The sequence below is a fragment of the Cervus elaphus genome, chromosome 29 (genome assembly GCF_910594005.1).
Source record: "Cervus elaphus chromosome 29, mCerEla1.1, whole genome shotgun sequence".
NCBI lineage: Eukaryota > Metazoa > Chordata > Mammalia > Artiodactyla > Cervidae > Cervus > Cervus elaphus.
The window spans coordinates 28175058-28191107 of NC_057843.1; the positions used below are offsets into that span (position 1 = coordinate 28175058).

At 35.4% G+C, this 16050-nt stretch overlaps 1 protein-coding gene across 7 annotated transcripts in view; it reads right to left on the reverse strand.

Moving 5' to 3' along the window:
• Window positions 1-16050, reverse strand: part of CCDC171 (coiled-coil domain containing 171) — a 332100-nt gene that overhangs the window by 266277 nt on the left and 49773 nt on the right. For 6 of the 7 annotated variants that reach the window (XM_043891112.1, XM_043891113.1, XM_043891115.1 and 3 more), the window contains 2 exons: window positions 15244-15390; window positions 3459-3551 (listed from right to left, as the gene is read on the reverse strand). In XM_043891112.1, the coding sequence (XP_043747047.1) occupies window positions 3459-3551; window positions 15244-15390 (240 nt within the window). The remainder of the gene's footprint in view (window positions 1-3458; window positions 3552-15243; window positions 15391-16050) is intronic. The other variant, XM_043891114.1, reaches the window with a different exon arrangement.

The window sequence follows — 16050 nt, forward strand, 5'->3', positions numbered from 1 at the left end:
TAAGGTAGTAGACTAGATACGGCTTTGTACATTTTCAAATTTGATCTTTCAAACTTTATTTTTCTTTGTTGCTATGTCTAAATCTATAGAAAAATATACATAAAAAGATCTTAATGACCCAGATAACCACGATGATGAGATCACTCACCTAGAGTCAGATATGCTGGAGTGCTAAGTTAAGTGGGCCTTACTTCAGAAGCATCACTATGAACAAAACTAGTGGAGGTGATAAAATTCCAGCTGAGCTATTTCAAATCCTAAAAGATAATGTTGTGAAAGTGCTGCACTCAATATGCCAGCAAATTTGAAAACTCGGCAGTGGCACAGGACTGGAAAAGGTCAGTTTTCATTCCAATCCCAAAGAAAGGCAATGCCAAAGAAACTACCTCACAAATGCACTCATCTCACACACTAGTAAAGTGATGCTCAAAATTCTCCAAGCTAGGCTTCAAAAGTACGTGAACTAAGAACTTTCAATGTTCAAGCTGGATTTAGAAAAGGCAGAGGAACCAGAGATCAAACTACCAACATCCTTTGGATCATAGAAAAAGCAAGAGAATTCCAGAAAAACATCTATTTCTGCTTCATTGACTACAATAAAGCCTTTGACTGTGTGGATCACAACAAACTGTGGAAAATTCTTAACGAGATGGGAATACCAGACTACCTGACCTGCCTCTTGAGAAATCTGTATGCAGGTCAAGAAGCAATAGTTAGAACTGGACATGAAACAATAGACTGGTTCAAAATTGAGAAAGGAGTACATCAAGGCTGTATGTTGTAACCCTGCTTATTTAACTTCTTTGCAGAGTACATCATGTGAAATTCAGGGCTGGATGAAGCACAAGCTGCAATCAAGATTGCTGGGAGAAATATCAATAACCTCAGATATGCAGATGACACCACCCTTATGGCAGAAAGCGAAGAACTAAAGAGCCTCTTGATGAAAGTGAAAGAGGAGAGTGACAAAGCTGGCTTAAAACTCAACATTCAGAAAACTAAGATCATGGCATCCAGTCCCACCACTTCATGGCAAATAGACGGGGAAACAATGGAAACAGTGACAGATTTTATTTTCTTGGGCTCCAAAAATCACTGCAGATGGTGACTGCAGCCATGAAATTATAAGACGCTTGCTCCTTGAAAGAAAGCTCTGAACAAGCTAGACAACACATTAAAAAGCAGAGACATTACTTTGCCAACAAAGGTCTGTCTAGTCACAGCCATGGTTTTTCTAGTAGTCATGTATGGATGTGAGAGTTGGACCACAAAGAAATCTAAGCGTCAAAGAATTGACGTTTTGAACTGTGGTGTTGGAGAAGACTCTTGAGAGTTCCTTGCACTGCAAGGAGATCCAACCAGTCAATCCTAAAGGAAATCAATCCTGAATATTCATTGGAAGGACTGATGCTGAAGCTGAAACTCCAACACTTTGGCCAACTGATGCGAAGAACTGACTCATTGGAAAAGACCCTGATGCTGGGAAAGACTGAAGGCAGGGGGAGAAGGGGACGACAGAGGATGAGATGGTTGGATGGCATCACCAACTCGATGGACGTGTGTTTGAGCAAGCTCTGAGTTGCTGATGGACAGAGAAGCCTGGCGTGCTGCAGTCCATGGGGTCACAAAGAGTTGGACACAACTGAGCAACTGAACTGACTGATGTCTAAATTCAGTGTTTATAAGTAAAATAACATGTCGAGAAAATATTTCTTCTACCTACATTGGTATGTCCTTTCAGAAAGCATGTACATTCAATCACAAATGATAAATCAATCCAACTGAAAGTAGACAAACAATTCTGAGTCAGCTCTTTCGAATCTGCTTTCTCATTTTTACAACATAATATCTAAACAAATTTAATAACAGAGTACTTCAAGCATATTTTTAACTACAGTTTATGATAAGATGGTGATTAATTACAACTTAGTTGTCTCATTTGCTTTTAAACTAGTCTGAAATTGAATTTTACTGGGTGTACCTCAATGAAAACACATGTGAATATTTAGAAATATATGATTCAAATATACATTTTTGGTTTTTTTCTAAGCTATAGTACTAAGCTGAGTATCAAATATCAACTTTTAACATTATGAGTGAAAATATACATGTAACAATTATTATAGCTAATAACTATATATAACTGGTTATACAACTGTTATGAAAAACAAATTTGAATTCAATTTCTTACATGAATTAACTTCAGCCTTATTGCTTATTAATGCTATTTTGAGGAATCCAATCACTTTTTCTAAAAATTAAGCTTAAAACTTACATAAATTTGCTTTACATACAGGTACACTCAAATATATGGGCCTGAGAATTTTGTGAGTAAATGGCATTTCATTAAAGATAAAAGTAAAAAAGCAGATTATAAAATTCTTACAAAATTAGTTGCATCTCATGTTAAGACTTGTTTAAATACTAAGATAAAACTCTGCAAATCCTATTAATTAAATTTTAATACAGGGGAAAGTCCAAGTCTTTTTTTAAAATCCAAATTAAATGATGGAACTCGGGACTTTTTAAAAATTTATTTTTATGTGGAACTAATTTTAAAGTCTTTGTTGAATTTGTTACAATATTGCTTCTATTTTATGTTTTAGTTTTTTGGCCATGAGGCATGTGGAATCTTAGGTCCCCTACCAAGGACTGAACCCGCACACCCCGAGTTGAAAAGGAAAGAAACATCCAGGAAAGTCCCCAGAACTTCAACTTAATGCAACTTTACATAAAACTATTTACAACAAAGGCCACAGGTAAGACTTGGTCCATGGCAGTAGTTTGACAACCTGCAGCTAAAATGCCTTTACTAATCTTCCAAGTTCCTTCTCTTTCTCTAAGCCCTAGGGAAAAGGACACTTTCCTTAAGATGCCTTCAATCAATTCTCCTCTAAGATTTACTCCTTCTTTTTATTATGCTCCCATAGTACTACAGTATTTCAAATGTCTACCTTTATATCAAAACAGAGGTACATAGGATCTCTGGTAATGGAATGTTTAAGTCTCAAAAGCAGCTCATTCACCTTTATACCTTCAGCTCTCAATATAAAAGTGCATATTTTTAAATGGTTTCAAAAAGAAATCATGCCTTGACTGTTGATAAAAAGAACATTCTTATGAGCGAATCTTCCTGTAACAGGCCAGATGGCAAACATATGAGACTTTGCAGACTGTGAGGTCTCTGTTGCAACTACTCCACTTTGCCAATGCAGCACAAAAGCCACCACACACAAGATAAAACTTCACAAGCACACGTCGTGGGTGAGATTCAGTCTGTGGGGTGTAGAGTGCCAGCTCCTCCCTAATAAAGACTATCATCAACTATATAGTAAATAGTGAAACATGGGTCTTATCAATCTGTTACCTGTTCAAAATGCACACCTTAGCTCTCTGAACATAATGCTGTTTTTCCTAGCTTAATAAGATCCACACAAAAAATGTTGTTTACATTGTACCTGAATAATTTCAGAATTAAATTTCGATTCCAAATGTGCTGCTCTTTCTGCTTCAATATTTTCTTCTAATTTCCTCACTCTCAGAGTAGTTGCCTAAAAACATTAAAAGTAAACTCATAAACATTGGTATTTAAATTGAATAGAGGCCACTACATTGTAATTAACACTTTATATTACTATAGCCTCATTTTTTTATTTGCAAGAGTGTAAAAGTCATACTGTGAAAATCATGCTCAGGAAGAATGTTCCAGAGCTTGCCTTCTTTTTCTTCACTAAGTAATACTTTACATATAATAAATTACACATAAAAAATAATAAATTACACATAATGAAAGTGTAGAACTTGGTAAGTTTTGTGTATATACCTTAATGTGTGTATATATATACATATATACACACACCCACACAAAATCATTGCCATAATCAAGACAGAAAAATACTTCCATCACCCCTAGAAAATTCCTTGTGTCCTTTGGTAATCTCTTCATCCACGCCCTCGCTACCTTACCCACATCCTCAAGTGACCAATGATCTGCTTTTAGTCACTACAGATCATTTCCTGTTTTCCAGAATTCAATATAAATTGAATCATAGAGTGCACACTCTTTATTGTCTGGCTTCCTTCTTCTCACAAAATTATTCATTTCATTCACGTGGTTGCACATATTAACAGTTCACCTTCTGTTGTTAAAGTGTTCCACTGTGTTGATACATCACATCTGGTTTCTCAGTTCACCAACTGATGGACATTTGAACCTGTTTCCAGTTTGGGCTATACAAACCAACCTGCTATGAACGTTTGTGTATAAATCTTTATCTTTTGTTTCTCTGGGGTCAATAGTGAGGGACAGAATGACTGGGTCAGATGGTAGGTGTACATTAATGTTTTATGAAACTGCCAAACTGTTTTGCAAATTGTTTCTAATTTCACCAACACTTAACCATGGTGGCATGGTATTCTTTTGAGTTATCTGGGGGCCAGGGTTAGACATTCAAATAGGAACATAATGGTATCTCATTTTAGTCTCAATTTTTATTTTCCTAATAACTAATGACACTGAGCATCTTTTTATATGTTTACTTACCATCTGTACATCTTCTCTGGTGAAGTTTCTGCTTAAATCTTTTCCTCATTTTTTAATTGGGTTGTTTTTTCTCTTATTGAATTTTGAGAATTTATTATATAATCTGGATACAAGTCATTTGTTGGATATGTGATTTGCAAATATTTACTCCCAAATATTGTCTATAGCTTATCTTTTTATTCCTTAATATCAGTGTCTTTCACATAAAAGTTTTCATTGAGACAAAGTCTAATTTATTAGTTAGGGCCGTGCGACTAGGCTATGGGACCACCATGCTGCACATGTCTCAGGATAATACTAGTAAAGAAGAGTCACACCTAGGATTCTGTCAAATATGGACAGTTCATCAGTGACAGAGAAAGGCACTACTAATTTAATTTCCTTTGTTAGATAAAATTTGGACTAGAAATGTCTCTATTCATTACACTTACTCTATCATTTAGCCTTAGCTGAAGGTTTTTTAAATGCTTGGCTTGATTAATTTGATTTTTTCCTCTTCTCTCCTGTCTTTTCTTTTTCTGCATATAGACAGAGCTGGTAATATATCACAACCAGAAAGGACATACATAAAAACAGGATAATCTAAAAACTAATCAAGCAGTCTGTGGAGAAGAAATGAATATACTTTTCTTTGAGCAAAGCACATTCCCATAATGCCTGCTACAGTTCAGAGTCTAAACACAAAAAGGTGGAAAAAAAAAAAACCCAAGTGCCCATCAACTGATGAATGGATAAACGAAACATGCTATATTCCCACAATGGAATATCATTTGGCCATTAAAAAGGAACTACATAACAACACATGCCACAACAGAGTTTAACCTTGATAACATACGTCAAGTGAAAGGTACCAGATACAAAAAGCTACATATTAAATAACATCATTTATATGAAATGCCCAGAATAGGCAAACCAGGCAAATCCATAGAGACAGACAGTTGTTTCCAGTAGCTGGGGAGATGGAAAGGGAAGAATGAGCACTGACTGCTAATGGGCATAAAGTTTCTTATTGGGGTGATGAGGATGTTCTGGAGCCAGACAGCAGTAATGGTTTCATAACCCTGAGTGCATACTCTAAAAAGGTGTAGTCAATGATACATAAATTATATTTCAATAAAAAAATAAAAAGAATCCTTAAGTGCAAGAACTAATGACATTTCAAAGAAGTGACAGCCGTCTATGTCCAGCTTCTTGATTTCTGTTAAAGAATTCCTCTCAATGCTGACTTTGAATCCTTAGAACAAGGGTTCCCCACTGCTTGCTGGTATAAAGCATGGTATATACTAGAGCAGAACGATTCTTATGGTTAGACAGATTAAAATCAGTATTACCCTAGGTTGGGCCAACACTAGTAAAAAAAATTTTCTTTCAATGTAATGCCACAAGATGAAGTTCCTGTCCTTGAAGAACTAAGTCAACTTTCTCAATATTCAAAATAGTTGTGTTAGGTTCTGCAAGCCAGAAGTCTAACTAGTGTCAAGGAAATAATCCACAGACACTGAGAATAAAGATCAAAACAGGCAAAAAGCTAACAGAGGGCAAGTAGAAGAAACCAGTCTAATAATATTAAAATATTCTTTCATATTCAAATGGCATCCACATAATTTTATCAAGTGTTATATTTTACTAAAATACAGACTATTTAGTGTTTCCATGATAAGAATCAACAATATAAGTCTTCATTTTTCATGTACTATTGTCACATTAATTTATCTGATTTTACCCCAAAAGTCAATTGGAGAAGGCAGTGGCAACCCACTCCAGTATTCTTGCCTGGAGAATCCCATGGACAGCAGAGCCTGGCGAGGTACAGTCCATGGGGTCGCAAAGAGTTGGACACGACTGAGCGACTGAACTGAACTGAAACCAAAATCAAACAGGTTGAAATAATAAACCAAAGATCACATTTCATACTTTCCTATTTTAAATGAAACACGCAGAAGAAAAATTTATAAACTGTTTATTATTACTAAAACAATCAGTAAAGACAGCAAAAAAACTTCATATCTTTAAACAAATTTCTTCAAAGAGTGCATTTTGTTGACAGACATAATTAAATTGTTAGTCGCTCAGTCATGTCTGACTCTCTGCGAGTCCATGGACTGTAGCCTGCCAGCCTCCTCTATCCATTGAATTCTCCAGGCAAGAATACTGGGGTGGGTAGCCATTCCCTTCTAACAAAATTTTTTATTTTTTTAAATCTTCTAGTCTGGTAAATTAATTCTTATATCCAGCAGAGGGTGCTAGAGGAACATCAACGTGCTGTTCACAAATATTTTTCTCCAGTATCACCTACAGAACTAACATTAATAATCATAATCTGACTGTTAGTCTCCCATCATAATATAATCAGAAAAGCAAGAGCAGAAAGCATAAGAGAATTCAGATCAAAGTACAAAATCCAACACAAACTCATATACACCACCGGCAAACTTAACTATATAGAAGTTTGCTTGTAATACAAAGATTATACTATGTACTGTCTGTTCCCTAATACTCTGAACATCGGAGTTCTTTATGTGACAAAAAATGATCACATATTTTATCAGTTTATTAGCTGGTTGTCACATCCTTTCTGACTTCAATATACTGTCAGGAGATCTTTATTCCAGTAAATTCTACTGTTCATTGTACCCAATTTTTTTTTATTTTATGATTTATATCACATTAATCACAATAAACTCAATTAGATAATCTGCTCCACTTAAGAAAAGTGAGGGTTCATTCTTTGAAGAAGGTAACATACACAGAAAACGTTATTCTATCATAACATAGGACATGAGCCAGTTCCAGTTCAGCAGCAGAACTAACCAAACACATCCAGTCCATATTTGTTCTCCACATCACATCCACTCCCATGGCTTCCACAGGCCTGCTCCAAAGTTTCACAAAAGTTATGAAAACATGCATACAATGGATTTGCTGAGACTGGGCAAAAACAGTTCCTACTATTATACATTCTTGCCTCCTCAAGTATACCCAGTCTTGAGGATTATACATGAACTTAAAGGGATCAGTCAAGCAGAAAAACCTTCATATATGACATGAAGTCTACTAAAATGGACATCAAGAAAAAGAAGGGAGGAAAACCCACACAAGTACCCGCTAATCAGAGATTTTTCAGTAGTGTGCTATCCAGTATTGTTTCCAAAAAACAGCTCTACAAAATTTACCCCAGAATGTCAATAGCTGTGTAAATAGAAAGTGGTTGTTTATTTAACATTTGTTTCACATTTTATCACCTGATATTTTCTATTAATGAATACTTCTAGAAGTAACCAATACAGTAATAATCCATCTTCAAGAAGATGATTCCAATGGGCTGATTAATTCTATAATGGTTACTTTAAAGGTAAGTATATATATTATATTTTAGTGGTTGTAAATAATAAATTATATGTGTGTTAACAATTAACTATAATATTACCTGTGTGGGAGAAATCAAGAGTAGTTACTATACTTGGAGTTCTTAAACTGAGGATCTCAAAGTATTTTACATTATCAAAAAAGATATCTTGAAAAGTCAAAATCTCTAAGGAACAGAATTTACAAGCCATAAATTCTGATCGGCAGGGTAATAAATTAATCTGGCATCTTTAAAATCATCTTTACTTTAAAATTTCTGGTTTTAAAATCCATTATGAACATAGATACAAAAATGTATAATACTTATAAGCACAATAGTATAGCCCAGGTGATTTCATTACTTATCATTTATAGTTGGTAATCAACACAAATAAGTTTAAAAACCATGGCTACAAACACACGATGCCTTGAAAAAGACGATTCATATAAGGTTGTTTTCATGGACAATACGATAGGTGAGATCCACTTTCTTTTCCTTTTTCACTTGAGTATAGTATACGTATAAAGGAAAACGCTACACTCTACCCTTCTTTATTTTACCATAATATAGAATATGACTGACAGGAGCAATTCAGAATTTATTTGCAAACACTGTTCTCTCTCCTCTATAATCTTCATGAGATTCTTCAGTTCTCTCAAAATTAGGTTTGCATCTTCTCTTTTCTCTTCTCTTATTGAGTTAAGCTTATTTCCCATGATAAAAAAAAAAAAAAAAAAAAAAAAAACCTCCCCTAGTTGTAAAGAGGATTATAAAAGCTACGGATATTTATTTTTCCAGTTCACTTTTCCCTTGGTTCTCTGGTACCCAGCACCACATTCAGAAAATTGGATTGGGAGTTTGTTTTGTTTTGTTTTTTTAATCTAAGAAACCATTGATCCACGTTAAGATGATTAAGCCACATATATATAAACTTCTTTAGCCAAGGCACATAAAAAATCACCTTTTCATGAAATGTAACTGCTAAAGCATCAATAAAATTTAAATCATTTATTAGGGCAAATGTCTAGTTGATTTAGTTTGCTATTACTAAGATTAAATAATGTGCTCTGTTAAATTAAAATTTTAACAATTTTGCTCTTTACTATTATTTGATTTTATATTAATCCTTTTTTAAAAATAACACTGATTCAGTTCAGTCGCTCAGTCGTGTCCGACTCTTTGTGACCCCATGAACTGCAGTACTCCAGGCCTCTCTGTCCATCACCAACTCCCGAAGTTCACCCAAACCATGATATGATTATCACTTTACTTCAGTCGCTCAATCGTGTCCAACTCTTTGCAACTCCATGGACTGTAGCACGCCAGGCTTCCCTGTCCATCACCAACTCCCAGAGCTTGCTCAAACTCATGTCCCTTGAGTTGGTGACGCCATCCAACCATTTCATCCTCTGTCATCCTCTTCTCCTCCTGCCTTCAATCTTTCCCAGCATCAGGGTCTTCTCCAGTGAGTCGGTTTTTCACATCAGGTGGCCAGAGGATTGGAGTTTCTTTTCAGCTTCAGCATCAGTCCTTCCAATGAATATTCAGGACTGACTTCCTTTAGGATTGACTGGTAAGATCTCCTTGCAGTCCAAGGGACTCTCAAGAGTCTTCTCCAACCACCACAGTTCAAAAGCATCAATTCTTCGGCGCTCAGCTTTCTTTAGAATCCAACTCTCACATCCATACATGACTACTAGAAAAACCATAGCTTTGACTAGATGGACTTTTGTTGGTAAAGTAACATCTCTGCTTTTTAATGTGCTGTCTAGGTTGGTCATAGCTTTTCTTCCAAGGAGCAAACATCTTTTAATTTCATTGCCATGGTCACCATCTGCAGTGATTTTGGAGCACCAAAAAATAAAGTCTCATTGTTTCCACTGTTTCCCCGTCTATTTGCCATGAAGTGATAGGACCAGATGCCATGATCTTAGTTTTCTGAATGTTGAGTTTTAAGCCAGCTTTTCACTCTCCTCTTTCACTTATTAGCCTCCAACTAATAAAAATAAATGGGAAAAAAAAAAAAAGAATAGTTATGTAGTGTGTTTTCATAGCTTTGTTTTCAGAACATATTAGAAAAAAAAAAAAAGAGGCTCTTTAGTGCTTCACTTTCTGCCATAAGGGTGGTGTCATCTGCATATCTGAAGTTACTGATATTTCTCCCAGCAATCTCGATTCCAGCTTGTGCTTCATTCAGCCTGGCATTTTGCATGATGTACTCTGCAAAGAAGTTAAATAAGCAGGGTGACAATATACAGCCTTGATGTACTCCTTTCCCAATTTGGAACCAGTCTGTTGTTCCATGTCCAGTTCTAACTGTTGCTTCCTGACCTGCATACAGGTTTCTTAAGAGGCAGTCAGGTGGTCTGATTCCCATCTCTTTAAGAGTTTTCCACAGTTTTTTGTGATCCACACAGTCAAAGGCTTTGGCATAGTCAATGAAGCAGAAATAGATGTTTTTCTGGAACTCTTGTTTTTTCGATGATCCAGAGGATGTTGGCAATTTGATCTTTGTACCTTGAATTACTAGTTCTTAAGGACTCTATGCACGTGTGCTCACCCGCACAGTCATAACAGAATGTAAAACTAACATAAACTGCTCTCTAGAAATTTAACTTCTCCTTCATTATATCATCTTCTTGTCAAACAGCCAATATAAAATACATTCACTTAAATATAAAGCAGAAATCTGTAAGGTGTCTAAACATGAAGAAGCATAGATAAGTGAGAGGACTACACTTGTTCACTTTGTTGCTGTTCAGTCGTCAGTCATGTCTGACTCTTTGTGACCCCACAGACTGCAGCACGCCAGCCTTCCCTGTCCTTCACTATCTCCCAGAGTTTGCTCAAACTCATGTCCGTTGAGTCAATGATGCCATTCAACCATCTCATCCTCTGTCACCCTTTTCTCCTCCTGCCCTCAATTTTTCCCAGCATCAGGGTCTTTTCCAATAAGCTGGCTCTTTGAATCAGTTGTCTAAAGTTTTGGAGCTTCAGCTTGAGCATCAGTCCTTCCTAAGAACATTCAGGGTTGGTTTCCTTTAGGACTGACTGGTTTGACCTCCTTGCTGTCCAAGGGACTCTCAAGAGTCTTCTCCAGCCCTACAGTTCAAAAGTGTCAATCTTCAGCACTCAGCCTTCTTTATGGTCTGACTCTCTCATCCACAAATGACTACTGGAAAAACCATAGCTCTGACTATATGGACCTTTGTTGGCAAAGTCCATTTAGAAAATTCTTAAAAAATAGAATAAAAATAGAGACTCTTTGGACACCCTCAAAGCTTCAAATTCTCCAAAAGTAGAGACCTGGGATTATCAAAAGTATCCACAGAGTAGCTAAGAAAAATCTCAATGTAAAACTAGCCTAAAACAGTTTTATATTTATAACATTAATCAATTTAAAAATAAGACATTGGGGCAAGTAAGCATTTTACAAGAAAAAAATCAATTCTGAGTTATCCAAAAACAAATCCTAAAGGTTAGGCATTAGACATTTTCTCAATTGAGTCAAAACTGACTTATTAAGAACCTTATCCACAAAAATCACTGTTACCTAGCACTTCTTCATACCTAGAGGCAATTAAAATGTTTTTAGTGATGATCATAGACTTTTATAGCATCCTAAGGTGACTTCTAAATGATTTTTTTAATTCTAAGTATATTTAGAACTTTAACCCTGTTCTAATTCTTTTCTAATAGGTCATCTACAAACATATATTAAAAATGATAATATAAAATATGATTATACATTCTGAGTCTTCTGCCTCAAAAAAAATTTTCAGCACAAAAAACAAGCTAAAAATATTACTTAAAATATAATCTCACTTTCAATTTTTTTTCTTTAGCCTTATATAAAATAAGACCACATGTGGTAAGAAAGAGTATAAGTAATTTATCTTTGCCAAGTTCATATTTGGCATTGCTATTGAGAGTTTCTTATTATTAATAAGGAACCTATACCCCATTTTCCTTATTATTAACATCTTACAATCATAGAGCATAAATAACTTATTAAAATGTATAACGGGCCTGACCCTCGGCTCCAGCGCACCAGGACTTGGCACTCCTCAAGAGGAAGGGGTGAAAAGGTTTGTTTTGCGGGTGAGACGGGACCTCGGCGCCCAGACAATGCTCCCACTGCAACTCTGCCGCAGCTGGCTGTTCTTTTTCTTTGGTTTCCCTGTCGCTGCCCCGGGGCACTAAAGAGCTCTGCTGTCTGGACTGAAAAAAGCGGGGGGCTTACCTGCAAGCATGGGGGGGGGGGGGTCCACTACCGGCTGTAAGTTGGTGCCGGTCCCAATTTTTTTTTTTTTAAATGTATAATGGACCTGAATAGATATTTCCCCAATGATATGCAAATGACCAATAAGCACATGAAATGATATTCAACATCATTAGTGATCAGAGAAATGCAAAGCAAAACCACAAGATACCATTATACATCCGCTAAAGTGGTTATAGTTGGAAATAATGATAATAGCAAGTGTTGGTGAGCATCTGAAGACACTGGAACCCTCATAGATTGCTGGTGGAAATTAAAAACAGTACTCTCACTGTGTAAAAGAGTCTGACAGTTTCCCAAAATTTAAGAATAGCGTTATCGTGTCACCCAGCAGTTGCACTCCAAGGTGAAACTAAAGACACGTCCACACAAAACACTGTACACAGATGTCCATGGAGGCATTATTCATAATAGTCAAGAAGTGAAAACAACATGAATGTCTATCTCCTGATGAAAGGATACACAAAATGTGATCTTATATCTATACAGTAATAGAGAGGAATGAAGTGCTAACATGTGATACAACATGGATGAATCCTAAAAACATCGTGCTAAGTGAAAAAACTTACAGAAGACCACATATTGTATGACTCTATTAATATGAAATGTCCAGAACAGGCTATAGAACCAGAAGTAGATTAACGTCTTTTTAGGATGAAAGGTTGGGAGAAGAGGAGAATGAGAGCAGACAAATATATAGAAACAGATTAATGGCTTTTTAGGGATGAGAGGATAGGGAAGAGGACAGTGCTAGCTCTTGGGTGTGGAGTTTCTTACTGACGTGATGAAAACACGTTCAAATAAATTGTAGTGATAGTTGTACAGCTCTGTGAATATACTAAAAACCACTGAATTGTACACTATAAATGGGTGAATTTGTAGCATGCAAATTATCTCAATAAAGTTTTTAATATCATCAGTATGAAAAATTTAACCTCCAGATATCCACCTCCCCACCTTAACTAGCCCTACAACTACACCTCTCTAACCACTACAGAAACTCACAAACTGGAGGTTTATTACCTGGAAAATGTCAATCTGAACTCAGGTTGGACATGGAGAGACATGAGGTGGGCAGATCAGGAGTAGGAGAGCTGGTACACAAGAGGGAAACCAAGGGAAATTCTGTACACTGAAAAGAATGATACACAGATTTTTCCTCCATTTTCTTCTTCCATTTAATAACCACCAAAGAGGAAACTGGCAGATCACTCCTTGTAGAAACTCAAGAAACAAAGAGAAAACACCTATAGCCTGTAAATTTTCCCCAGTTGCCAATGAAAGATTCAGCACATCTCCTCGCTCCACAGTAAGGTTTCCCCAAGACCAATACTTGTATGTGAGTGCTACTCAGCATCTCCAAATGGATGTCTAATGGGCATGCCCAATTTAACGTTATCTAAAACCAAACTCCGTGCCTTTCCCAAATTTACTCCACTTGCATCCTTGGCCACGCTGAGTAAACAGCAGCATCATTCCCCAAAGGCTCAAGCCAAAATCTTTGGCATTATCCTTTATTCCCTTTCTTTTTCTCTCACAAGCCAGGTCCAGTGAGTCTGCAAACCCCACTGGTTCTGTCTTCTAAAAACACATACAAAATCTGACCACCTCCTCTACCACTACTTTGGTCTAAAACACCACGATCTCTGATTATTTTAATAGTTTCCTAAGTGGCCTCTTACAATCTGTCTTCCAAAGAGTAAACAGACAAATCAGAGGGGACATGTCACTCCTCTCCTCAAAACTGCCCAACATCTTTACATCTCAGAAAGAAAGCCAAAGTTCTTACAAAATTCCAAAAGACCTTCAAGACTCTATAACATCTACCTACCATTCAATATATCCTACTAATCTCCTCTCTTGTTCAATACATTTCAACCACAATGGCCTACTTGCTGTTCCTCAAACTTTTCAAGCACATTCACATCTCGTGGCCTTTATACTTTCTATTCCTGTGTCTCCTGCATTGGCAGGCAGATTCTTTACCACTAAGCCAACAGGGAAGCCCTGCACTGAATTTTTTACTGGAACTGCTTTAACCCATAATAATAATTTAGGGAGGATTCATATCAGTACACTGTTAAGTGTTTCCAAAATGTTTCACCATTTTCTCTTAAGACTCTCAGTTACAATTCATAATTTTAATGTACTTGTTGTTAGCTGTATTCCTATTTTGTCATTGTAACAAAAACATTTATAGTATCTTATTCTCTGGTTATTGCTGGTATGTAAGATGTAAACATAATTATTATATATTATTTTCTTCTTGACCTTCTCATTGAATGTTCTTACTAGCATCACTAATTTCAAAGTTGATTTTCTTGACCATTGAGGGTTATTACCATGTTATCTGAAAATAATAAGAATCACACCTCTTTCTTTCCAAAAATTATAATTCTTATCATTGTTCTTATTTTTATATATATTTTTGGCTAAAATTCTTGGCACAATGTTAAATGACAGAAGTGAGTTTAACAAGAGCACCTTCAGCATTTTATCATTAAATACTCTTTATAAATGTTTATTTACCTTATAAGAACTATAAATTATGTTTAAGAGTTCTTTATCTATTGAAATAATTTCCCACAAAGAAAAAGAAAATCCTTTTTTAAAATTAACAAATAAGTTAGATATCTCTCAAGATTAAAGGGTTATCAGTATCATTTACTCATAAAAATCACATTTTTTTATTCTTAAATTGATGCTTCTTTCCCATCTAAAGTCTAACCTGAAAAACATTTCACAAAACTAAGCAGCTACACAGGATTCAAACACTCAAAATGAGAATTTAATATTAGGTGTACAAAATCTTTTCCTGCGTTGCTTCCCCAACCCTGTAATGTAAACAGTTACATTCTAACCTTCCAAATATTTCAGGACAATTGTTTTAAATGAATATTTTTAATTAGGAGCAAAATAAAATGTATTCAGATACAAAAGTTTTTAAGGAAGCCAATATTCAATATAAATAAATGTCAAAATACTATATTTTATTGCAGAGAAAAACTTTCTCTGACCTTAAATTACTAACTGGATAACATACACATGCTATAAAAAAATGAAAAAATATACCTCAAACTCTTTTCTAAGACGTTCCTCTCGTTGAGTACTAAATTCAAGCTCACTTGTTTGTCGCCGTAAGAGGTCAGAGCACTCCGTGTGTTCAGCTTCTAATTTTTCTACTTTCTTGTGCATATTTTGTACAGCATTATCTTGCTCCTAGAAAACAGTTCATTTCTGCATCATTAAAATTTATAAGCCAACAATGACTAAAATTTAATGAGCAACTAAACCTGTATGTCCACCATCATAATAGGTTCATTTATATAAGTGAGAGAGGTCTAGATATTATTCAGTGACGTTTCAGAATATACATGTATTTTAAAAGCACTACTGGAGTTTTATAATTAATACACATTACAACTGAAAATGTATACAGCTTACTATAATGTTATGGTATTTCAACTGACCTCTGAGAATATTTACATAAAGTTTAACTGTCATATACAAGGTTTTCCTTCCTCATTAAAATTTTATTTAAATATTTAGTAAAACAAATGTATGTTTCTCCTTTGTGTGATAAGCAATGATTAGCTTGAATACCTAATAATGACCCTTGAGAGATTTTTATGTGAGTTCATGCTTTCTATGCTTAGAGCTTTTAAAGTTGCAGCCACTAGATGGCTGTATTTCATTTTCTCTTCAGTTTTCAAGATTTTAAATCTCTGCTGTACTACTGAAAGAAAACAGCATCAAGCAGTTCTATTTAAATCTCTCACTCTTCTTTTCCAACTAACTCAGAAATCAGTTTAATTTTATAGAAGTTCAAATATAAAGTTAACACACATATCAAAGATATTTCCACAGTAACTAATCTAG